The sequence below is a fragment of the Melospiza melodia genome, chromosome 14 (genome assembly GCF_035770615.1).
Source record: "Melospiza melodia melodia isolate bMelMel2 chromosome 14, bMelMel2.pri, whole genome shotgun sequence".
Taxonomy (NCBI): Eukaryota; Metazoa; Chordata; class Aves; order Passeriformes; family Passerellidae; genus Melospiza; species Melospiza melodia.
Window position 1 is genome coordinate 4934051 of NC_086207.1, and position 26514 is coordinate 4960564.

General features: G+C 44.0%; 1 protein-coding gene across 6 annotated transcripts in view; it reads right to left on the reverse strand.

Moving 5' to 3' along the window:
- The window catches only part of LOC134424629 (protocadherin alpha-C1-like), a 209378-nt gene that overhangs the window by 56748 nt on the left and 126116 nt on the right, over positions 1-26514 (reverse strand). Inside the window, exon 1 of one of the 6 annotated variants that reach the window (XM_063168517.1) lies at positions 19172-21709. The exons of the other annotated variants lie outside the window; for them this stretch is intronic. Within the exon in view, the coding sequence (XP_063024587.1) occupies positions 19172-21586 (2415 nt within the window). The 5' untranslated portion in view covers positions 21587-21709. Of the gene's footprint in view, positions 1-19171; positions 21710-26514 lie in introns of those variants that run through there. 6 annotated transcript variants of the gene reach the window in all.

A 26514-nucleotide genomic window follows, 5' to 3' on the forward strand; every position in this document is an offset into this window, starting at 1 on the left:
CAGAAAAATCCTGTTTGTATTTAGGTCACAATTTCTTTGCAATAATGTAACTTGCTTGTTCTAGAAAATGTCATGTAAAGAAATTGGGATTGGGGTTTGCAGGGAGGTTGGTGTTACAAATTTCAATTGAGATAAACCACAAAGATACGTAGAAAAAAAATTCCTTTTCTTCTCCTGCTCGCCAGAGTACATTCAATCATTTCTCACTCCTAGTCTAAAGCTTAAGGATGGATGTGTCTGAGTCATTCTGTTTGTCTTCTGCTATCCTTTTCTGATGACTTTAAAATGCTTTTGTAATTTATTGCACATAATGTCACACGCTGTGCCATTCTAAATGGAAGGACATTAACAATGTGGACACCAACAAAACAACTTTCACCTTTCTGAAGTCACCACCAAGCCTGTAAGTGTTCCTTCTACTGCCAAATACTTTCTTGAAGGTTTTGGTTGTTTTTCCTTTATCACCATTATCTCTCTCTGGAGACAGTCTTTACCACTTGGCCATGCAGGCTGAGATTCTCCAGCTCAGTCAGCCACCACTAAATTTCACCTCAGTGAACTTATGAGAAACACTGGAGTCAAACAAGTGTCTTGCAGCTAATTCTCAGCTCTGGCAGCTGCTTTGCTCCATACTTATATTCACATGTGCTGCATGTCCCTCTTTAGAGTTTGAGTCCTGGGATAAGGTTATGAGGCAGTTCTGACCCTCCTGAAACTTCTCTGAATATTTAATTGAATATGTACATATGAATTCACAAATGAGTAAGCACTAGCCTGAAAACTGAGGACTCAATTTAGCTTTCTGTTTTAAAGACCACTCCTGTGCTCAATTCCCTAAGAAGTACCTTCACCATAAGCCACAGGATGTCCACTCACTTTCTCCCTTTGTGTTAATTTTCCCATATTTCTCTCTCCTCAGCATCCTAGGAGCTTTGCATTTGTCCTTGTGGCTATACAAGAAATACACTCTGTTCCAAAATGATGCTGATAAGGTATGCTGAGGTCTCCTTTCCCCTCATTTTTGTCTACACAATTCAGATAAAGTAGGAAGCTAAGCACCAAACAATGGCACAGAACCAATGGAAATGGAGAGCTGGGTATAAAAATAGAGGGCAAGAATCAAAAGTACAGGAAAGGAGTAATATGAGGAACAGTCACTTTCTTCACTGCTGAGAAAGACCAAAGGCATTTTCTTTAGAGCCTGGCAGTGCCTCTCTCTAATATGGAAAAGAGATCAGATTTGTATTATTAAAGACTGTACAAGTACCCAAGTACTGTGGATTCCCTCTCTTGGAAACACATGCTGAGTTACATCTATTAGCTTTGTTTATACTCCCTGCTCACTCCCAAAGTGTCTCTTAGAAGTTAATAACCTAAACCTGAATCTGCCTGGTTTGGATGTAGCAAGGAACTGGCAATTTGGTAGGTTTGAAACCACACAGTTTTAATGATGACCTGAGTTTGCCTTTGAGTCTGTTGGAAGTATTGACTGTCAATGCCCTAAATGTAACCTGCACACCTTGTGCTGGATCAGATTTTGCTTTTTGGGAGGTTGGAGCTTTCTCCACCTTCATTTGCACTTTTCTTTCTTGCTCTCCTGCTCACTAATGACTAAGGACTTTTCCAGGCTTATTCCATTTCCTAATAACATCTCCATGAATTCTCTTAGCTCATGAAACTACATCAAGCAACAGAATGATAAATTTAAGTCATAAAAGCATATCTTAAATTTTTATTTCAATGCCTAATTTATTGAGACCTGTATTTGGGCAATCATATTCAGTTTAGAGCCACAAAACAACAATGTGAAAATCTCCTTTCCTCAGCAGCTGCCCTGCTAAGGTACTAACAGGATTACCCCTTGTACTGAACAGTTAACTCGTGCTTTTGTAATTCAGAGATGCTTTCACTGCAACTTCCTTTTACAAGCCTGCCTAATCCATCCTTAACACCTCTAAAATGTTGCAGACCTTTCACTGAGAGAGGGAGAGCCCAGCCCAGACTCTCCAGTCTCACACCTGCTGCCACTCTGCCTCCTGGTATTTTCAAAGCACCAGCTGAAGCAGGCAGTAACCTATTAACCTCTAACTGGGCTGGAATATCAGGTGCATGCTCTCACCAAAGCACACCCACATGCAACTTCAGTCCCATGTGACAATTTAAATGTGACTTAAGTGCTTTGTGCTTATTCCCTAGACAGGAATTCCTTCCAACACACATTCACTGCAGCCACCCCAGGCAATCCAACTCACAAGTAGAAAGCTGAGGTGCACAACTGGAAGATGATTGGATCGTGCAATGGAGACATCTAAGCTCTGTTCATATTACTCAAATTTTTTTTCTAGTCCTTTCTTTCTCTGTGACACTTACAATGGTTTGAGTTGGAAGGGGCTTTAAAGCTCATCTAATTCCAGCTCCTGCCATGGGCAGGGATACCTTCCCCTATCCCAGGCTGCTCCAAACCCCATCCAACCTGACCTTGGATATTTCCAGGGATCCAGGGGCAGCCACAGCTGCTCTGGGCACCCTGTGCAGGGCCTACCATGCTCACGGGGAAGAATTTCTTCCTACTCTCTCTACATCTCTACTCCAAAGCTGTATGGGAGGTTAGCTCTGAACTACAAGGGTCTGTTTGAAACCACCAGGATATTCTCACACAGCACCATGCTTCAACTTGCTCCTGAAATATGTAAAGCAGCACAGAAGTGATGGGCAGATTTCCTCAATCTAAAATCAGACCCAAAATGCTCTTATACTGAGTTGTACAGAGCTGCCCTAAATTTCTCAAATTAATAGAATAAGTCCTACTTAATCAGACTTAAAAGTCTAGCAATGACTTTCCCTTTCAAGGTTATATTTTAGAATTAACTGCTTGATTGCTCTTTTCTTGGTGTTGGACAAAGTCAATGTCAAGTTTGCCAGGAAATTCAATCATTACAGCGATGCTTTTTGAAACACAAAAGTGAAGCAAATTATGACCTCTACCCATGGCTGGTGCAGTCAGACAGAAGTCCCAATCTTTCTGCAGCCAGGGGCTCAGCCATCACCAAGCCAGAGCTGTTGATATATCATGGACATTCCTTGCTGTAGAATGGATGAGCAGCCAGAGGAACAATGAAGGTGATGATCTGGGCTTCCAGAGTTCACCAGGACAGACACAGGTTGAGTACAGGGTGTTTTCATCACACCTGCCACAACAGACCAGCCAGGTATGGTGTGGAGTGAACCCCTGCACCTATTCCAGCCTTTCATGGGCTCAGGATTAATCATTGTTTAGATTTGCAATTCTCTGGGTGGTGGAAAGGAAGAAACTTGACCCCAAGGACAAAGAGATTCACAGAATATCCTGAGCTGACCCAGAATGATCTTTGAAGTTCAACTCCTGGCCCTGCACAAGACACCCCAACAATCCCACCCTGTGCCTGAGAGTGTTGTCCAAACACTCCTTGAATTCTGGCAGGTTTGGTGCCTCAAGCACTACCCTGGGAGCCTGTTCCAGTACCCAACCATCCCCTGAGTGAAGAAAATGTTCCTAAACCTGCCCTCCACGGGTCACCAGAGAGCAGAGATCATTGCCTGCCCCATAAGGAAATTGTGGACTGCTATAAGATCTGCCTCCTCTTCCCCTCTTTTCTCCTCTTGGGGAAAATCTCCACCACAGAATCCACCCAGCTTTTAGCACAAATGGGAAAGGCTTTGCTGAGCACCAGGGGCAAACACCCAGGAACCCTCTACTCTCACCCCCTTGCAGCTGCACATTCCTCTCCTGCAGCTCTGATACACGTGCCCCATCTCACGCAGCCAGATAGAAAACTAAACCCCTTCAACTATTTTAAAGAGCAGCTGAGAGCCATAAAGGAGGCAGGAGGGGATTAGAGTATAGACTCCATAAAACACACTGAATATGTGAGGATTTTTTAATAAGACCAGTACTCTGCTCCACAGCTTTCTGTATTTCATGTGTCTGCACGGGAATGGCTAAGCAAGGAAAGTAGGGCAGGAAAATATTTCATTTTGTTTGCTAATTCTCAGCAGGCATTTCTGAGCTTAGAAGATTTTTACTTCAAATCCTATTACAAAAAAATCCTTCTGCCCAAATTGTGCTGTTCTTGGACTATTTATAACCGATAGCCACGTATATGAGGGACAAAATGTTAATACTGCAGATTCTGCTGATATTATCTGACCTCAGGACAAATCCCATTGATTTCCTTACTCAGCAGAACCAGGAGCAGCATTTGACCCTGACTTACACTCTCTGCTAAATGATTTTGGTTTATATTTGTGTTTCTCTGCAGGGAGCTGGCACATAGTGAGACTCCACACCCTCCTTGCTCTATTCTCTCTTAAATAGACACACCAAAGCTTGGGTTTTTTTCTTTTTTTTTTTTCCCTGTTGACTTGGAATCTATATTCCAGCCATTTTATGCCATTTACTGCACTTTTCAATCTTAGTCATATTTAATAAGGATATCAGAACAGCACAGAGGATTGGATTCCAGCTGTGCACTTCCAAGTAGTACTTGATAATGTACCAAAATAATCTGATAATAATTCTATGCAAAAAAGCCCCAGCAATTATTTAGCTTCCTCCTTTTTTGTGAACACTTTATCACAGTTTGAATTCATTATGTGTAACTAATCTGAATTTTTTCCCGTCTTTAATCCATGACTTGCACCCATTTACTTTCTTTCCTTTTGCATGCAAAGATTTGCAAAAAAATATATATATTTAGGATTAGTATAAAGCAGTATGATTCTAAGTGTGTGCAAATAAGCACACAAAATACAAAACAAGGAATAACAGGAAAACAATGCATTAATTGCTACAGAGGACCCTATATGAGGTTTTAATCCAAATGAATGAAGAGGGGGAAAATTACCTAAAAAAAGGTGTAAAGAAGATAGAGAACTGAAGCTTTAAGATGCACAGTGGGGAATACAGGAGAACTGTGAAATTAAAGAATTTTACTTAAGACTATAAAAGGTGAAAGGAAACAATGATGGAAAGGATCCCAGAGAGCACCCATTGCTAATGGGCATCAATGGCAGGTCCCAGATCAGTCTCTTGTCACAACTAAACGAGGCTGTGAGCCATGACAGCCAATGTCCCTTGTCCCAGAACATTGCACACAAGTGATCCTGGCCACCAGTGACCACCAGGCACTGATGCTTGAGACTATGTGGGTGTGAGTGTGCAAAATCTTCCCAAGAGATTGGGAAACTTCAGGGATTTGCAGAATAAAATCACTCTTCCCTACCACAAGGTCTTACTTCTGTCATCCGGATTTTCTGCAAAATAATTCCAGATTCTTCTGTGCAAGACTCAGTTTGCAGAGACCCTGAGAGGGGTAAGAGTTCAGTCTGAAAGGATGAGGCTGATGCCAGAAGATGCTGTGAGCAACCAAGCACAGACAACACTGTGTGGAGGGGCCCAGAGAAGGAAAAGCAATAATCGTTTTTACAACCCAGAGGGACTTTAGGAAAGGGATGAAGCACAGCTGTATGAGGTCTCTGCTCCAAATCCACTTCCCTACCTACACACAGACACCAGGTCCTGCATCCTTCCTCAGCATCCCTCAGTGTCCAGCATCACTGCTGCTATTGCTGCTGGAGAGCAGGACCAGCTCCAGGCAGCTGGAGGGGTGCAAGGAGCAGAGCAGGGGGGAGATGGGATGGGAGCAGTCAGCAACACCTCTGCACTCATCCCCTGGATGGGCAGAGACAGGGAATGAGGCAGCAGTGAACAGATTTTAGGAAATACAAGAACTGTAATATCAAATACTGTATCTAAAAAGTGTTTGGCTGCATGGCATGAAAAATACCCTGTGTTGTGCTGGCTGACAGGCACACCTCAGGGTGGAACAGTGGCCAAGGGATTAAGATGATGGTGGAAAGCCACTGATCACAGCTGTCCAGTTCAGGACCTATATGCCCAGCCTCAACACTGCTGTGACAGCTCTGTCAGACTCACCAGTGCAACATATACACCTCTGATTTATGGCATCTGAGAGCTCTTGGAAAGAGGAGCAAAGAAAAAGGGAGATGCAACATATGAGGTGGGGCAGATTATGATCAGAAGCTCAGAGGAAGGCTTGAGGAGCAGTGGCACTCATGCAGTAACAAGAAGGAAAAAAAAATCTGCCCTGGAGCTAAACTGGGGCTTTGGAAATCAAGAGAAGACAAAAGCAAGGTGGATGCAGAGGAAATTGATCACACATCATAAGAGCAGGAAGTCAGGGGAGCTGGGTTCTGCTCACTGTTACTTCAGGCACTTCATGACTTTTGGCAAGCCTCTTAATTGGTTCCTAAGACGTCAGCAATATCTGGGCTCAAATGGCCACAACAAGGTTTAAAGCACTGCTGCAAAGGATACTTGGGTATTCTCAAGCAATAAGGTACATATGCACATGTATAATTTATTGTTTGCACTAGGTGCTGAAGGGAGATAAGTGTTTGGGGATTTTTAAGTAAACATTAAGTAAATCTGTTCTCAAACTTCCCTTTGGAATTCTTAAAACCTCATTGACACAAAATATTTATGGTATTAATTTAGTAAGACTTCAATATTTGTTTCCTTGAGCACAAGAATTCTTACTGAATAGATCAGAGTGATTGGCCTAATGAAATATTGTTTTAAAATCTGGACTACATCTGGTGTTTAGCAGGAGTTTGTGCTGTAGTATTCATACAGAATTACCTTTGCATTTTGCATGGACCATACACGTGGCAAAGCCAAACATTTTTGTGTACTGAGGGAAACCCTCACTGTTTGTAACAGTTCCTGGTACAGAGGCAGAGGCTGTGGGATGCAGAGGACAGGGTGTAGGAGCGTTGCAGGGTAGGACAGTCGGGACAAATGGAGATGAGAGAAGCCAGGTCAGGAACTTGGGGTTTATTGCAGAGGGCCTGGGTGCAGGGCCCTGCTGGGAGCTGCCAAACACAGCTCAGAGCAGCCTGAGAGAAGAGAGGGGGAGAGAGGATGAGAGGGTGAGAGAGTAAAAGGATAAGGGAGTAAAAAAGGTAAGAGAGCAAAGCTTCCGTTACAATACAATAAATCTTCCGTGTTGAATATTCTGATTCTCACTAACCAATCTAGTACAAAACACAAATCCTACAGCATTTCCATACAGCCTATAAGAATCACTACATCACCATACTGTGTTACATTTTAAACCCTAAATCCTCCTCTTTAGGCCCCTTCTGCCAAGCTGTAGGGTCTGCTCTGACCCTTGGGCCTGTCTGCAGGCAGAGGGTGTTGTTCCATCAAAAGGGGATTACCTTCAGCCAGCCACACCATTGTTTTCCAGTTGTTCAGTAACTGAGGTATCTCAAAGCTTGCTTTCATTTCAATCTCGCTTATAGTTTCCATATTCTCAAAATCTTTTGCCAGACAATCATATTTATAAAGCTTTCCTGTTTCATCTTCCCCAACAACAGGATATCCTGCCTGGTCCTCAGCTGCTCCTCCCACAAGGGCACAGATCTCCCAACCTTACAGAACACATCTGCTAGCCCTGGAACACCTCAAATGACACCAGGCTTCCAGCTTTTAACAGCTCAGCTGAGCTCAGCACATTCCTCCCATGGTGGAACAGAGAAACCACAGCAGGACATGTGAGACTTAGAGTGATAAGCAGGGATGATGATATCAAATGTACCCTCTGAAATCAATCCCCTCTCCTTGTACTAATCAAAACATTGTCCTGCACAAGCAGATAAAGCTGCAGTGTCTCAGCACGACTCCTTGCATTTGATATTCCTTGCAAACTGTGCTCTTTGGAGACAGATTTTAGGATTGTGCGTTTGGAATACCAACTAGCACTAGACACGTGGTTAGGAAAAAACTAAAATCATGTTCAGCTACACCAGTGTACCTCCTGGGTTTCTTTATCACTCTGAATAGTGGTTAAAGACAGAGTTTAGAGGCCTTCAAATCCAGTTCACTGAGAAGGACATATCCCCCCAAGCCATTACCATGGAGGTCAGGGGAGCATTTCTGTGGAAACAGAGGCTGTCAAAGTCAGGGTTTATAGGAACACAAAACACAGTGTGGTTCTGTCTGCGGGTTCAGTCAGAACAGGAGACTGGGTCTGGTCCCTCTCTCAGGGATTTATGGATTTTAAATCAGAGGGAAAGGTGAAAACATTTCTGACAGTAGGAACTTGACCTCAGGAGAAGGTAAGGAAAAAGGGACAAGCATAGGGGAGGACAAAATAAAAACAGAGAAAAAAAAGAGGTTTTGAAAGACAAGGAGGTACAAACAAATCCATATTGCTATAATCTGGGTACTTGATCTTTTAAGACACCATAAGTGTCTTTCTGCTGTACACACACTGGGAACAGTCTTGACATTGTATTTTCACAAAGACTTTCAGTCTCCTTTAATCCTTCATTCAAGAATTCTGGCACCTAAATTCACCCACAATGGGAACTCTGCCAAATTTTAACACCGATGAGTTATTTTCTGGTCTTTTTATTGAGCTGAAATACAAAAGCCTGTACAATATGCAGCCTTGCTAGAATCTCTCTGAAACACATCATCTTCACTCCAGGTAGAAGTATTAGAAGTGGGATTATAAGAAGAAAATAGTGAAACCATTAGAAGAAAATAATTATTAGATTTCTGAGGTATAAAATATTTTATCTATTATCTTCCATTGTGATACATCTGTCTAATTACTATCCTGTTGCATAGTGCAATGAGTTAAGCTGTCTATGCTCACCTCTAGTACTTATTTGTTTACTTAGCTTAGTTTATTAGAGTCCTTGAATATTTTTTTTTAGGGATACTGTGAAACAGGCTGCCACACACAAGGTGCTGCCTTCAACAGCACCATGTACAGGACTCACATTTCTAAATCTTTGTGCTGAAATTAGGGATCCTCCTTTTCCCTGCACCCTGGTCCTGGGCTGGGCACTGTGTTCCTTTTTGGATTTTTTTTCCCTCCAAATCCCCTGTCCTCAGTTCCAGTCCCAGGCTCAGTTTTGGTCTGGGCCACAATCGTACAACTGCAATTATCAGAAGGTCCTACCAGCTCTTGGCTGGATCAGGGCTCTCTGCTGGCAGGACTCAGAGGCAGCTGAGCTTTCCAGCTCTACCAAGTAGATTGAACAATAATTTCTCAAAAGTTTGTAACTCAGCCAACCTTAGCAGCTCTTAATGGCTATCAAACATGACACAAAGACCACTTCACAACAAATACCAAGTCCTTTTTCCAAAAGGTACTTCAGCAAGACATTGAAAGGAAAGATCAGACACATTGCATATCAAAAGCAGCGTGGGCAGCAGGTCAAAGGAAGAGATTGTGCCTCTTTTCTTGGCTCTGGTGAGACTCCAGCTGCAGAGGTGCCTCCAGCCCTCAGGTCCCCAGTACAGGAAGGTCAAGGATGTGTTGGAGTGTGTCCAGAGGAGGCCACCAAGCTGATCAGAGGGATTCACAGAATCACTGGGTTGGAAGAGACCTTAAAGATCATTGAGTCCAACCCAGCCCCAACACCTCAGCTAGACCATGGCACCCAGTGCCACATCCAGGCTTTGTTAAACACATCCAGGGATGGGGACTCCACCACCTCCCTGGGCAGCCATTCCAGAACTTTATCACCCTTTCTGTAAAAAACTTTTTCCTGATATCCAACCTGAACTTCCCTTGGTGCAGCTTGAGGCCGTGTGCTCTGGCTGTGTCAGTGCTGCTGGAGAAAGAGCCCAGCCCAGCTGAGCACAGGCACCTTTCAGGAGCTGTGAGAGTGATGGGGGCAGCCCTGAGTGTCCTTTTCTCCAGGCTGAGCACCCCCTGCTCCCTCAGGGCTTCCTCACAGGGTTTGTGTTCCCAGCCCCTCTGGATGTGCTCAGTGTCCCAAGGTCCTTCCCAAGCTGAGGGGCCAGAGCTGGGCACAGCACTCAGGGTGTGCCCTCACAGTGCCCAGTGCAGGGCAAGGATGCCCTCCCTGCTCCTGGATGGAGCACCTCTCCTGTGAGGAAAGGCTGAGAGAATTGGGATTGTTCAGCCTGGAGAAGAAAAGCTTCAGGGTGACCTCACTGTGCCCTTCCAGCACCTGAGGGAGTCTAAAATGAAAATGGAGAGAGACTGTGCGAGAGAATGGAGTTACAGAACAAGGGGGAATGGCTCCCACTGCCAGAGAGCAGGGATGGATGGCATATTGGGAATTAGGAATTGTTCCCTGGCAGGGTGGGCAGGCCCTGGCACAGCTGTGGCTGCCCCTGGATCCCTGGCAGTGCCCAAGGCCAGGCTGGACATTGGGACTTGGAGCAGCCCATCTGAGAAATAATCAAACTGTGCAGTCAAACCTGTCTAACAGGTAATGCCCAGGTCCCACCCATCACCACCCTGAGACACCTGAGGGTTCCTGTGATGGCAGGGTTTCTCAGACCTTTTTTGTAGGAAGTAATGGTATGAACACAGCCTAAAATGCTGAAAAGGTTTTTTTCATTCTTTAGTGGACAGAGTTGAAAATGCCCAAGTTTATGGCTCCAAGACCACCAACTGCAATTGCTTTTGTTATATAAAATAGAATAATTTTAAAGCTGCTCATACTGTTGAAATTCCTTTCACCTGTTACTGAGGTGGGAGATGGCACATTAACCCATCCTTTGGTATAAGCAAAATATCCCCCCATAAACAATATAGCTTTGGTCCTGGAAGCAAATTTAGATTGGATCTTTGGATACAAGATGCTACTCCTGACAGTAACTGCTGCTAGTCCATTTTTTCTCTGTTAAAGTATTTAGAAAAACAATCCTTTTGGAAGAATTATTACTACATAAAAATTGCATGATACTAAGTGACTCATCACTATTTATAATAGTAACTAAAAAGTGGTTTTCAGGCAGAACAGTTTTATGTATAAAATTTCACCACCTTTATTGGAAGCAAACCTGGCTTGAGCATTAGCAGTAGCCAAATATAAACTTGGAACAGTCTAAATATACAGCATTAAGGTTGATAAATAGAATAATTCTGCTACCTTTGAGGTGACTGGAAACCCTGGGTACAGAAATGTAATGAGATAATGCAATATACATCTGTTTGAGATTGTTAATGTGTTTGGAATGGCCACAAATTATGGAGATCTTCCAGACTGCCCATATAAAACACTTACTCCAAGACTCTGATTAATTTAGAGCCAATATATTTTTTTACAAAGGAGAAAAAATGTGTCAGCATTTTCAGAGGGGGAAAAAAACCTTCAACAAAATTGTAGCTCTTGTAACTCCATCCTTGTTCTACTTCTGTTCTAACACAATCTCTGTTCTACAGAAACTGTTAGGAGGGAGTAGGGACATTTCAATTCACCTTTGGCTTTTTAAATTACCTGGCCAGCCACTGTTTCATTTTTTTCCCCACCCAGTCAAGTTTAATCCAATACTGTCAGTTTAATAAGTTTTCCAGGAACCTCAATTACCTACATTACCCACATTTCCCTCCTACCCTAAATGAGAATACAAACAAAAAAGGAGATAAACACTTGGTGATGAGCTATTAATTCACAGAATGGTGACAGCTTGATGGGTTTGGATTTTATTCAAAAGCATCTGGATCCTCTTTGAGCAGGTTGAGTGAAGAAAACCTTTTTCCATAAAGCATGACATGACAGTGGTACAGGGCCCCACAGGCTAAGATCTCAAAGTGATAATATTTTTCAGTGCACATTTGTATTCTGCAGCTCTATTCTGACCATGATCAAACTGGCATCTTTCCATGTTCTGTATTAGCTCAGGTTAATTTTTCCTCTAGTCATTTTAAATAAGGTGAAAGGCATTAAAGAGGTGAAATGCCCTGTAGAGAAGCACAGTGCTGTAAAGGAGAAGACAGGAACTTGCTAATTCTAATCCCTAGACAAATATATAATACGATTAAAACAAAGATGAAAGTGCAAATTGCAGTCCTAAACCAACAACCCTAGATCCTTTGAAGCTATTCCAGCTGGCAACTTTGACTCCACAAGTCATTTGCTGGGGTGATTTTACTTCACCAGCCCCAAAAAGGTGAGATAAGGTAGCAGTTATATCTCCTCTGACTGCAGAGAAAGAATCACTTCCTTTTTCCACCAAATCTCCTTCCAACCAATATGATATTGAAAACAAATAGCCTTAGAGATTGATTATCTTTAGGTATTTGTGATTGTTCAATTGAAAAAAACCAAAGCAAAACATGGACACAGGAATAAAACAAATCCAAACAAGTGAAGGATTCACTTGGAGGAATATATAAAAATATTAGAATCAACACAGGGCATATTCCACAAGATTAGTATTCTACAAAGAAGAAAACTGAGTCAACTTCTCCATTCAGAACAACATAGAATCACAGACCGGCTGAGGTTGGAGGGGATCTCTGGAGATTGGCTGGTCCAGCCCCACTTCCTAAGCAGGATCAGCCAAGCAGGCAGTCTGGGACACATCCAGATGGTTTTTGAATATCTGCAAGGATGAAACTTCACAATCTCCCTGGGCAACCTGTGCCAGTGCTCAGCATCCTCACAATGGGAAAAACCCCAACCAACAAAACAAATTACTTCAGCTTAGACAGAGCATTCTCCTCTTTTCTTCCCACTGGGAACCCTTGAAAATAGCCTGGCTCTATTTTCACACAGCAGTGATATCCCCCCAGCCCAACAGACTTCTCTTCTCTTGGCTAAAAAGTCCCAGCTCTCTGTCCTTCCATACATGAGAAATGCTTCAGGCCCTTTGCTATCTTAGAGATCCACCACTGGCCTGTTCCAGTGGCTCCACATCTGTCTTTTTTTGAAATCACAAAGCTGAAAGACTGAATTCAAACTTTTATTTAAATGTCTTCATACTACAGCTATGATCACAATCCTGCAAATTAATATCATCTAATGAAAACTGCTTTAACCATAGGGATATTGCACCAATCTCCACATCACTTTTGGCTACAAAGCAGAATCTAAAAGCTGTCAAAAACAGGTTCCCAAGACACAGAGCAAACAGCTGTGTAGTTCAAAAGATGAAAAGCCCACTCAGCTGCAAGGCTTCCCTGCTCCCTTGCTTCTGACCCCAACAAAGGAATTGGAAAAGGGTGAGAAGTAACACCACAGAATCTTTTGGAATCAGTTCCTTCGGGTTTTGTGAGGGAACATCATAAACTTTGATTTTGCAGCCTGGTGGGGCAAAGATATTTGACTTTTGCAGAGTAAGAAAGAAGTAAAAGCCACTAAAAACAGTGTCAAGACCCGTCAGACTGGGACCACTCATGGGGGAGATGGAGGAACTTAACAGATCAAAATATTAAAATCATTCCTTTGGAGAAGAAAGAATCCAAAGAACAAAAATATGTTCATTTTCCTTAGAGAGACTGCTCAAAGACTAGAGGCCTCAAACATCTTTTTTTTTTTTCTTTTTTCTCCTCTTCTTTTTTTTTAATATATCTTCTTTCTATGATATTTAACTTCCAGTTGCCTTATTGGTCAAATTTGCTTTTATTCTCCAAATGCCTCTGATAGCACAAGGTCTTTGAGCTATTGCCCTGCCTGTTCTTTGCCTTACAAATTCTCTATTAAATACCTTATTTCCCATGTGCCTGCTTGCCCCTTTTGTTAATTTGGGTGCTGGATTTTGTCACCATTCTTTTGATTAATTGCAATTTTAAATAATCTTTAGCAAGTCACAACTCCTTTTGTTATTTTGAAACAAGCAAGCTGTAACCCCAGAAATTAACACAGTTAATCCACACTAAAACCCAGCAGCTTGTCTCCAATGGGAAGGAGAGGATGCACAAGGCATTGGTACAAAAATATGGCACACATGGACCAATGATCCCCTAGAGCCATCATCCCATTTTATGAAAATTAATCTGTATTTTCCTCTGTTTTCAGTATCTTGAGTGTGATATTGAATATGTGACAAATTACTGAAGGAAACAGAAACTGCTGTCCCCAAGGAAGAACCAAAAAGCTGAGAAATAAAAATCCTCAATTCCCCACTACCTGATTTCCATCATAGATTTCTAACAGAAGTGATAAATAAAAGCTTAGGGGTGAAGAGAATTTGTTTTGGCTTAGGTTTTTTTTTGGGGGGGAGGGGGTTAATATAAACCTGTTAAATCCAAAGTAGAATAATCTCATTGAAGAAAAACAGCTGCAGACATTAATTTAAAATAGTGAAATCCAGCCTGTGTGACCACAAACTCATTATCTGTTTGTTTGGGTACAGATTTGGAGGAAGAACTAAAAGAGAAATGAAGGCACACTGAAAAGGAAGGAAAAGAGTCATAGATTATCAAAGACAACAATTTGCTAGACTGGTTTTCAATTCTCCTCAATAGAAATCAACTGAAATTCATCTCATCTATTCTGATTTTAATAAAACATTGAATAGAGTGCAGCATTAAAAGTTTAAGAGTTGGGCTATTCTAACAACAGTTCCAGAGGACAATCATATGGAATCATTCACTTCAAAATCTGGATATCTGTCAAGATAAAAGTAATTCATTTACTCTCCGTGCTGTCTGTAGGCTTTATCTAAACATAAATAAATAAATAAATAAATAACTAAATAAATAAATAAATAAATAAATAACGAAGATGAACAGGATGATTTGTTCTGAGCTGGTGACTAAGACTTTAAGACTTTTTAACATCTAATCTTTTAACTTTTTAACATTTAACATCAAACACACAGCATTTAGATGGATAAATTTAGGCAGAAGAACCATTGTGGGAATTAACCTTTACCCATGCACTTCTACCCCTCAAAGAAGTTCTGCAATAATACCTATGTGGCTGATTAATCAACTTATTAAAACTATGGAGGAGGTAATTGGCCTCCCAAGAGGAATCAGGTGATGTATTCCCTATGACCTGGGCAAGAAAATATTCCTATGTACATAGGAAGTCCTTTCTCTGAAACATATGTAAGTCTGGTCACATATTTGCAAGAAAAGCAAGAAAAATAAATCCAAAAATTAAAAGCTGATGCTGAGAAGGGATATCAGCATAAACAGATAAGTGCAGAGGTGACCATAGGAAAAAAGACTGAAAGAGATCAACTTGTGTAGCTCAGTAAAACAAAGGATAAGAAAGGATCTGATTGCTTTCTAAGCCATGGATAAAGCAAGATGAAAAGAGGGAATGAACTACTCATACTAAAAGGGAATTGCTGGCACAAAATCAAGAGTCTACAAACTCATAGCAAAGAACAGTTGGCAGGATGTCAGAAAAGCATTTCAAAGCCTTAGAGGAATTACTTTCCAATAGGAATAATGGGCACAGTCTAGTGAATTTTGTAATTAAACTTATTATTTTTACAATTAAAATGTAAATATTTGAATTTAAATAATTAAAATTGTGACTGATACGGGAAAGGACTGGACTTGATCTAAATTATGTTTTCTTGTGGTATTCTTTCATACAGGGATTACTCTTTCTCAGCTCACATCACCATTCAACCCCATCCTTCCTTTCCCTTATCCATCTCCAAATACAATCATATTACTCTCCACATCCCCTCAAGCCCTTTGTCTCAACCAACTCCTCCTGTCACTCTCCCTTCCCCTACCTCTAAAAATAACACTCCAAGGCAGGCATCAGACAAGAAAAGTCAAAAGGAGACACCTTCTCTTGGTGAATTTTCTCTGATCACTGCTCCTTCTAGAATTTCCTAGGTCTAACCCCAAGAGTAACTTTCATAGACAAGAAATCTCCCTTAAAACAGAATTCTTGTAACGTTGACATGAGACTGCTGGTTCTGGACAGGTTGTTATTAGCACTGACAGGAGGAATTGGGAAAGTGCTTCACTCTTACACTTGCTGTGTTGTTCCCATCAGAATGAGCCACAGGGAGGGCTTGACACACATCTGCTCTTCACTTGTGTGAGGAAGCCACTGATGCTTAGCCTGCAGCAGTTCAGCCTCAATTGCCAGCCTGTCTCAATGGAAGTGGATCCATTTTTGTCACAGGAAATGCATGCCATGTTGTGCAAAATTATTCCACTCCCATTACAGTTGAGTGAGAAAAATTCTCCATTGCAAGGTTTGCGTCTATTTTTGGGTGTAACCTAAATATCCAATGCCAAGTCACAGAGAGGTCACTGTGCTCTGAATGTAGAAATATCTCACAGGCCTTTTGTGCAGCACAATGGCCAACACAAGCAAACAAAAGACCTGGAGCAATCCATGGCTACATGACAATCCCAGAAATCAGTCAGGGAACCACTGCTTACTTTAGTAATCATTCCTGCTTTTGTAAATCACACAAAGACACAACAAAATACTGGAAAAGATACAATTACAGTTTACTCTACTGCTCTTATGGCCATACACAGAGCTATTCATAGCTCTAACCCAAATAGAAAACATAAAAGCACAAATGGGTCTCATGCGTCTACATGTGTAAAAACATTCAAGCCTGTTGTTTAATTCAGTAGCAAAAGCAGAACAAGAGTAAAGAAATCAACCTGAATTTTGTAAATACACTTAATTTCTGGAAATTCAACAAATTTTCATATATGCAGCCCTTTTTCTATCCTACATGTACTGAAAATCATAATCACCTTCTCAATTAAAAAAAAACAACAAATTAAAAATCAAGTCTATTTAAGTTCTCTTAAATTTGTAATTTTTAAATACTTTTCAGTGCTTTGAATGATAACCATGAAGTTGCTCCTAGTGCCTTTTAAATATTTGTTACTTTCTTTTTGTTACATTTATGTTCTTAGGGAGCAATACAATCACCCCTCCTCAAAAGCTCAAAGGGTCATGTAGGTTTATATTTTTAATTTCAAATGAATCAGCCTGAAAGTACTTACAGACTGCATTTAGTCAACATCCAAAATTAAAATTTAAAATTTTTAACTGAAATTTCTAATATTACATATACATATATATATGTGTGCGTGTGTATAAACTATACATATATGTATATATATAAACTTTATATAATATTAACTTTTATATATATATACATATGTAAAAACTTAATTCTACAGTACAAATGCCACTGGAATAATCAGCACCAAATTAATAATAACCATATTAATAAGTATGATTTTGGTTTCAAGGGTAGCTGAATTTTTGCAGTCTATGCCTCTTCTCCCCTACTCAGCTCAATTAATACAAAGCCTTGGCTTTCCACATGAGCCATATCTATGGTTGCCCATCTCTGAGTATTAGAAGCCAAGGAAATAAAATTGGCAAAGATGACATCTGGGATTTATTTTGCCCACTATCAAAAGCTGCAAAAAGGTGTCTCATGTTACAAGTTTAAAAATTCACCTGAATGACTGAAACACAGCAAGATGCAATGAGACACATCACAGTTGTTCTGATTATGGAGATTAGGGATACTTGGGTATTTTTTTTTATTATTTGGTTCTTTAATGTGTTGGTAACCTGAGTTTCCAGATCTTGCTGAACTGGAATAAAGAAATGAGTTGTGATGGTTTTTTGAGGGTTTTTGTTTAGTTTTCTTTGTTGTTATATATATGTCATCTCTATTATTAGTTTTGATATTATGAACTACTCTCCAGCCAAAGTTACACTCCCCAGACACTGTCAGGGCTCTTGCAGACACTTTCTGAGTCAAGATATTGCCAAAACACTTTTCACCTCCCCATTATAAAGGTTCTAACCCAACTTTCTTTGGTTTTCAGATTCTCAAATAATCAGTGATATTCCCAAAGTATCCAATGCATTAGTACAGATTCTTTACATACTGCCAACTGCTATTTTCTTAGGCTCTACAGTTTCTTCAGGAAGAACATGAACTCTTCTTCTTCTGCAAGACCTAGGTATTCCACACACCCCTCTTTGAACAGTGAGAAACCCACAACATCTGCAACCCTCTGCTACTACAGAGAACAAAATTTAAAACTAATTATGACTGATTAAATACTAGGAAAACCATCATGTGTAAATCAAATCTGGTCAGCACATAAATAAGGGAAGGTATGATGAGCTAATTGCATTATGAAGAGCAAATCTGGAACTTATCTAGGAGGGAAAGGTTTACCAAAACTCATTATTTGGAAATTGAAGAGTTATAAACCAAAATGTTATATAATTGAATGTATATTTGATTGAAAAAGCAGTTATTGAAGGTACTCTTACATCAAGGTTCAAAAAGGAGCTGGGCATTTACATATATTTAAAGGTAAAATAAAGATTTCAAAGGTGAAAATAAATGTAATGGCTACAGATTTAGGACAGTCTCTAAGAGTTGCAAACTAGAATAAAAAAAAAACAACAGCAGAAAGCAGAGTGCACCATGTCTGTCTAACCTGAGTTCTTACATTTCCCTTGGAAACATCTGGAGCAGCTCCTACCAGACACAGAGCACTGGCCTGGACAGATCCAACAGTTGGTTATGTGTTTTGCAAACCAAGAATTTGACAGTCTGCAGGCAAAACATCTCAAAACTTCATAAAAATATAAAGATGACTCACAGGACCTATTAAAAATAGATATAAGACAACAGAATCTTGGACAAGTAATGCAGCAACACCCAGGAGATTAGGCCTGCAGACACAGCCCACCATGTGGCCCTACACTGTGATCACAGGAAGATATTTTCTCCTGCAAAATCACTCATCACACTACTGAGAAGAAACAAGTTTGGTCAGAGGCCCAGAAGAGAATTGTTTTAGATTCACAAAACCTATGGATTGCTTGCAAAGTGAGATGAACACTCCAAGTCACACTTCCTAAAGAGGTGCTGGCTATGGGATTACAGCTATTCCACCACAGAGTTACCTTAGGCATTGAAAACCAGCATCTTGGCTCAACAAACTACTCCCCGCAATGAAAAAAATAATTAAAAAATAAAATCACAAACTCTACACGGTGTATCTTAGAACCACCCATTGATTAGAAACTTGCATGGACTTGTATCATGCCCCTACTTAGCCCTCTGAAGACAATGGCTCAGCTTGCAATGTATTTTGTTTTCACTTACACCTTTACCTTCAGTTGTGTCTCAAGGTCCTTAATGTTTACAGCGGGGAAAAAACAATCTCTTTTGTCATCCATGACAATATTTCAGCCAAAGACATCCTTGGCTTTAGGAAATACATAAAAGAAACTGAAATTTCCTCCAGGTGCCATGAATTGATGGCTGTTTTCCTGCAAATTCCCTCAGTATGTACTGAGCAGGCATGTGCCTGGGAGAAAACAAGTGAAAGGAAGGAGCACTTACCACGAGGACAGCGCTCAACCGGTCACTTTGGACCTGCTGCACTTGGATGCAGGGTCCTGGCACTTGTAACCTTGAGCCACCGGGAACATTGCCAGCATCTCCATTGGGGATGCTGCTGTTTCCAGGCCCAAGACCTACAGATGCCCTGTACAGGTAGGTGTGAGTGAGTTTACCCACACCAGTGACCTCCAGCATGTCCGGTGGCAGGTGGGAGCTGGGCAGCATGTGCACACTGTAGCAATACTTTTTATAGTCCTCAGCTGGGCAGCAGCAGCCACTGCAGCAGCAAGTTCGGCACCAGCAGAGCCGGATGACGGCAAGGAAGAAGATGAACGCCACGAAGATGAAGGAGACGCAGGCAAGGGAAATGATCAAGTAGATGTTGGTGGCGTTGAGCAGTGGCAGTGGCTCCCCGCTGTCATCGAAGTCGGGCAGTGCCTGGGGCAGGGTGTCAGCCAGCAGGATGCCCACTGTCACCGTGGAGGAGAGTGGTGGATCCCCGTGGTCCCGCACCACCACCACCACCTTGTGCTTGAGGAAGTCGGTGGAGCGCATGGAGCGCGTGGTGCGCAGCTCGCCAGTGTGTGGTGACAGCTGGAACAGGGTGGAGTCAGAGGAATGGGCGAGGTGATAGGAAAGCCAGGCGTTCTCTGCATTGTCCTCGTCATCTGCCACCACTTTGGTCACCAGGTAGTCCTCATCAGCCAGGCGGGGCACAACTTCCACAGCTACTGAGCCGTTCTGGCTGGTGGGGTACAGGATGGCCGGGGCATTGTCATTCTGGTCTGAGATGTAAACATTCACTGTTGTGGCAGCACTCAAGGCTGGTGACCCATTGTCCTTGGCTTCCACTTGGAAATGGAAGCTCCTAAGCTGCTCAAAATCAAAGGCACGTTTTGCATAGATGCTCCCATTGGCCAAGTTCATAGACAAAAAGCTGGTCAGGGCACTGCCTGCAACTGTGGAATTCCTGAGCATGTAAGAGACCCGTCCATTCTCCCCTATATCAGGGTCAGATGCCGAGACCTGGTAGAGAAAAGCACCAAGTGGATTGTTCTCCTCCACAAACACATCGAATGCGTCAGCACCAAAGACAGGAGGGTTATCATTCACGTCAGAAATCTGCACCCAAACAGTCTTCTGAGTGGTGAGAGGAGGAGAACCCAAGTCCGTGGCAGTAATGGTGATGTTGTACTCACTGATCAGCTCTCGGTCCAGAAGCTCACTGGTGACAAGGCTGTAGTAGTTTTGAAGGGAAGGCTTTAACTGGAAGGGAAGGTTTTCAGAGATCTGGCAGGTTACTTTCCCATTCTCCCCAGGGTCCTTGTCCAAAATACTCAGCAGAGCTATCACCGTGCCAGGAACAGCATCCTCAGGAATGGGACTGGAAAGGGATGTAATTGTAATCTCTGGGCCATGATTGTTCACATCTGTGATTTCCACCAGCAGCTTAGCTGTGCTGGACATGCCAAATGCCCCATTATCCTTTGCCTCAATCAGCATCTCGAGAAGGGGTCTCTGAACAGCTAAAACGCCATTGACTGTCACCTCCCCAGTGTGTGGGTGAATTGAGAACATTCTCTGTAAGTCAGCAGAAGTTGTATTGCTAAAGGAATACCTGACCTCTCCATTTGGACCTTCATCCAAGTCCGTGGCGTGCACTTGGACTACCAAAGTGCCACTGGGGGAGTTCTCCAAGATACTCGCCCTGTAGACCGAGTGCTCAAATTCTGGTGCATTGTCATTGCTATCCAGCACAGTCACAATGACCGGGACATCACCAGACTTTGGAGGGTTCCCACCATCTTTGGCTGTAAGCACAAGTCTGTGAGTGGCTTGCTGCTCCCTGTCTAAGGCTTTCTTTAGCACCAATTCAGGATATTTACTCCCATCCCCGCGTATCTGCATTTCCAGATGGAAATGTTCATCAGGGCTCAGAGTATAATTCTGGACACTGTTAGCACCTTCATCCAGATCTTGGGCGGTGGGGAGTGTAAACCGTGCCCCAGGTGACAGGAACTCCGGCATGTTTATATGATATTCACTTAAGGGGAAGCTGGGGGAGTTGTCATTTATGTCCAAGACTTTGAATTCCATCCTGTAAAGCTCTAGAGGGTTTTCTAACACGAGCTCGTAATTCAGAAGACAGACAGACTTTAACTCACAAAGCTGCTCTCTGTCTATGGGCTCGTTAACAGACAAAGCCCCTGTGCTGGCATTTATATTAAAATATTGCTTACTTGAACCGGTGATCATGCGAAATTTCCGAGCTGAAAGTGTAGCTGCATCTATTCCTAAATCCTTTGCTATGTTCCCAACAGACGCTCCACGCTCTGTTTCCTCGGCGATGGAATACACTATTTGCCCGTCCACGGTGCAGCAAATAAGGCAGAAAACCATTAAATAGCCCCGCATGCTTCCTCCCCTGGCTCAGCTCCCCGCAGACCGGCTCAGCAGGAACATAATCCAGAATTTCAGCGAACGCCCCAAGTTCCCGGCGCGGGGCGATCGGGCACCGGGGCGCACCGGCGGCAAGTTCGGTGCAGGCGCGGGAGGCTCCGCGGCGGCTCCGCTCCCCCCGGGCCGTGCCGCGCCGCCGGCTGCCGTGCGGGGCTCGGCGGCAGCTCCGCAGCGCTGCGCCCGCCGCCGCCGCTCGCTGTGACCGGAGCGCCGGCCCCGCGCGGCTCTTAGACGGGCAGCGGCGGCGGCGGCGCCACCCAGAGGCCGCGGCGACACGCGCGGCACCGGGGGAGGGGGCTGCGCTCCCCCCGCCGCCGCTGTCCCGCCGGCCGGCGGCGGCTTCTCCTCCCCTCCTCTTCTTCCCCTCTTTTTTTAGCGCCCCGACGGAGCTGGGGCGGGGGGCTGCGCGCAGCCCGAGTGCGCGTCATGGATGTGTTGCCGTGAAAAAGAGAGGCAGAGCAGAGCCCCCTCCTCCCTCCGCTCCTTGCGGGAGAGGCAGCGAGAGGATGCGCTGTCAGAGAACCGCGGTGGAAGGGAAAGGTGGATGAGAAGTGACAGGCATCGGCTAAACATGGGTCAGCACAGCCCAGACACGCTCCGGCTGAGCACAACATTTCCCAGAGGGGGTTTAAGAGCACAATTAGAGGAGGCAGTCGACTCTACCCCTGTTAAACTTTATGAAAAAAAAAAAAAAAAAAAAAAAAAAAAGAAAAAAGAAAAAAGAAAAAATAAAAAGGAGGAGGAAAAAAGCGGGGGGGGGTGGAAGAGAATATGAAAAAAGGAAAAAGGAAAAGGCTCTTTCCTGCTTCCCTGCTTCACCTTCTGAACAAGAGAAATTAACGCAAATTATTGGAGAGAAGGGTCTCTGCTCGGACAGTCAGATCACCCCCAGCCACAGATGAGCTCCCATCCAGCCTCCCAAAGCAGGATGGGCGTGGCTCGGGTGGCAGGGGGAAACGGCAGGCTGCAGCAGTTCAATTACTCACATAGAAATAAATATCAGCACCAGAGAGGTTTTGCATTTAGGACATCCCCAAGGATTGTGGGGAGAGATGAGCTGATACCACAGAGAGACTGCAAATCATGAGAGGAAAAAAATAACATCAAAGCTCTCTGCTCCCCTAGCTTTCCACACAGAAGGAACAGTTACCAAATACACCCCAAAGCAGGTATGAGAGGGCAGAAAAGCATTTGAAAATATCCTCCTGGAAAGCCTTCCTGGAAGGATCTTCAGCAGCAGTTTATACTGATGGGCCCTGGCAGCACCTCCATCTCCTCTGTTTCTACTTCCCTTATGTGAGAGCTTGTTGTGATGAGATCATGATCGATCAAAAGCAAGAGGCTATAAATGTGTAACAAGGACAGATCTTAACCCTTCTTATATTCATTGTGCTTCTTTCTGCAGCTGAGAATTGCCAGGCAAGTGAAACAGAACATTTCATTAATATATAGTATACATAGGGCCTCTCAAAAAGGGAGAAAATCTGGAGCACAGCCAAACCTTGTACATTAAATTTAAAAAAATAAATAAATCAATACATCTCTTCGCATCTTGACAACTCAGCAAAGCCCCACAGCGAGGTTCTCGTCCTGGCACACTGGAACAGATCTTGGTCTGCTCCAGCACAACTGTCTGCAGATGTGATTTTTTTAACTCCAGGAGGTCCTGGCAGTACCTGAATGTTGCATTTTACTTCTGCTCATTGATGCTACCGAATCCCTTACAGCTCAGAGGTAGCAGCAGAAAGCTGAGAGAAATCTACAGAGCGGCTGCTGTGCACTCACCTCAATCCACAGAGGACATAAATCTGTCAATAACCCATTGCACGCCATATACAATGCAAGTACTCATCATTTGCTCATCATTTTCTGCTTACCCCTTTTTCTTGTTTGTTAAGTGCAGAAATGCCCAATTCCTATCCAATCACAACAGAATTATCATCCTGCCTCCCCCCACTCCCAATCTACCCTAGATTCCTCTTCTGCAACAATGTCATCTACAATACCAGAGAAGCTGCTGGGTTTTCTGCTCTGTAGTGATGCACAGTCGTTTCTAAACACCCTGACCAATGCAATAACATCTATTAAAGTCACAGGAAAGACTGATGCATGTCCTTAACATTAACCTGCAGTAAGGATAAATCCATCTGTCCGGGAAGAGCTGAAAAGCCACCTGTTGATCCCTCAGGTGCACACACAGGTAAAACACACAGCCTCTACTTGCCCATCTGTGACTCAGTTTGCAATGAGGAAACCCAAGAATTTTGGGCTCAACACCCTCTTGTTGAGCAGACAAACCCCCTCAAAGGCAGATTTTCCTCAAATATAATATTGGAATGACAAGCTGTAGTTATTCATTGTGGTGCCTGAAATACTAGCAGTGCAAGAAGAAACTGATTAGTGAATGGCCAAAATCAAAGTAATTGCATATTTGCCTCTCAGATGTACTCACCTTTTGAGGAGTATCAGCAGCCCACAATGATATCAGTCTTTATTCCATTCATTTACTACTCATTTACTAAGAAATAAGTTTTTTATCTTTCTGCTATATCTCTAATTTTGCAGCATTGCCCGGTGGTTGTTTACAGGACTCTAAGTGAATTTGTCTTCATTTGTTTATAACATTATTTTAAAACCTCACCACCCTGCTTTTGTGTTTTGGCATAGCTTTTCCTCTTGTCATTTTCCACTGTGAACAGTGATGGGTCAGGCAGCTTTGCTCACCAGAACATGCATGTAGCCAGCACCATGTTAGCACCCAGATCCTGCCATGCTGCCTTCCCAACCCAGCACACAAGTTTCTGATCCCCACAACACTCAGGTAAGCAGCTCTGGGTCACAGCCAAGACCCAGTGCTCAGTAATAATAAATATCGAGGGCCAGTTACAACACAGACACTGCTGCCATGAAGGGAATAACAGAGTTGTGCCACGGGGGCAGAATCCAGCCTTGCCCATTGTGTGAAGCCACTGCTCTGCTTGGCTGAGTCCCAGGCGTGTTCCTCCCTGCCTGTTTGTGCTTTCCCTTCCACATCCAGCTCAAGACAGTCTCAAGTGTCCTTTATACACAGGGTCCCCACTCAGTTTTTGGGCCACCCTTCCACCTAATCCTTCATTTAAGGGTCTCCAATCTCAAAGGTTTCTTCTCCATTTCAATTCACTGTCCCTAATTACATTACTATGCTGTACTAAAGAATTAAGTTGTATTAAACACCTTTAACACAGACACTTCCCTTGGTATCACAGCAGACAATCTAACATCTGTTTAAACCCCCTCATCTTACATTTGCCTTCAGTTTGCCATATCCAAACTATTCCCTATTCCTTTTTCTCCGCTGGACCCATTCTTAGAGCACGTTTGACCCAACTGACGGAGGAATTAATCTTTGTGATCATTCTCAGGTACCATTCACTTCCACACGACCCCTCATCATGTCCCACTCCCTGACCTGTTCAGAGAGCTCATCTCCGTGTTCCTCTGCCTGCCAGGCGCTTGCCCCTACACCGCCTCGGGGCGCAGTCATTCTCCCTCCCTGCCTTACATTTTCACCGGTTTGTGTGGTGGCTGTGGAGCACCACACGAAGGGACACTCGTGCTTGAACATCATCATTATGTCAGCGATTATTTAAGAGCGCCATTTCCGTGGGCAATGCATCAGAGGTGGTGTCTTTGACGGAGGTTTGCAGGACACGTCCTGCTCAGTGCTGGGGCTTGGGACAATCCCAGGGGCGCTCACCAGAACCGAGGGGCGCCCATTGGTGCTAAATTAGGGCACTGAACTTCAGCAGGAGACAGAAGGGGAATCTGTGAAGGAGAACGGACGGAACAACAGCTCTGCTGTTTCTCCTCCCACGGAAACCGATGAGCTCTGCGCGGCGCAGGTGCCCCCGGAGGGCAGCTCCAGCCCCCACCGCCGCCCATAGGAGCACATGAGGAGCTCCCACAATAATGGGAACCCGGCAGTGCACAGGGTCTGCCTGCGAACCAAGGACGACCGGACCTCAGACCGAGCCCAGATCGCCCCCACGGAGCCGCCGACGGAGGTGCAGGGACCCCGCTATCCCCTTTCACACGAAAGGAAGGACGGGGGTGCCCCGGAGACCCCAAACACCGGGCGCCTCCGCTCGGGAGGTGTGACAGGCAGCCCGCCCTGAGCCCTGTGGGAGCCCCCCAGCCCAGGCTCGCTCCCAGCCCCGCGCTTCTCCCGGTGGATGGGGCGGAAAGAACTTTGGCAGCATCGCCGGGCTGATCTGCTCTGAGCCCCTCTTCTTTGCCAAGGCAGGGTGTGCCAAGGCAGAGCGAGCAGTGGTGTCAGGATGCCCTTCAAAAAGCTCGCAGCCGCTCCCTGGGGAAGCACGAGCAGAGATGACTTTTAGCTATCAGCAGCCCGGAGTAACGAACGCATATGCAGAAGATTTTTAGATTCCCTGGAAAATCCTCATTACCCGCATCGATGCACAGAAACAGGAACCCTCTACATGCTATTCAGTACATCGCGGGCAAGATCTCGTCTCTTTAACACGAGGACACAGATCGCTCTGTTTACCCCCAGTCAGAGACCACTGGATTTGACGGAAGCTGCCGGGGATGACACCAGGGACAGCGGCCACGGGGGCTCAGTCCCGCTCGGGCGGCAGGAGCGGCTCCGAGCCGAGCACTCGGAGTCTCTCTCTGACAACTCCGAGGCAGCCGTGCCGAGCATTTCCCTGCCTGTAAAATCTCGTTTGGAAGCTGCAAAACATCCTCCGGCCACCACGGCGGAGCAGGCGCTGCTGCCGCTTCCCCCGCGCTCCTCCCGCTGCCAGCCCAGCCCCGCCTCGGCTGCCGGGATTGCTCTGTGCCTGATAACACCGCCTTAATCAGCGTCACTCTCCAGAAAAACG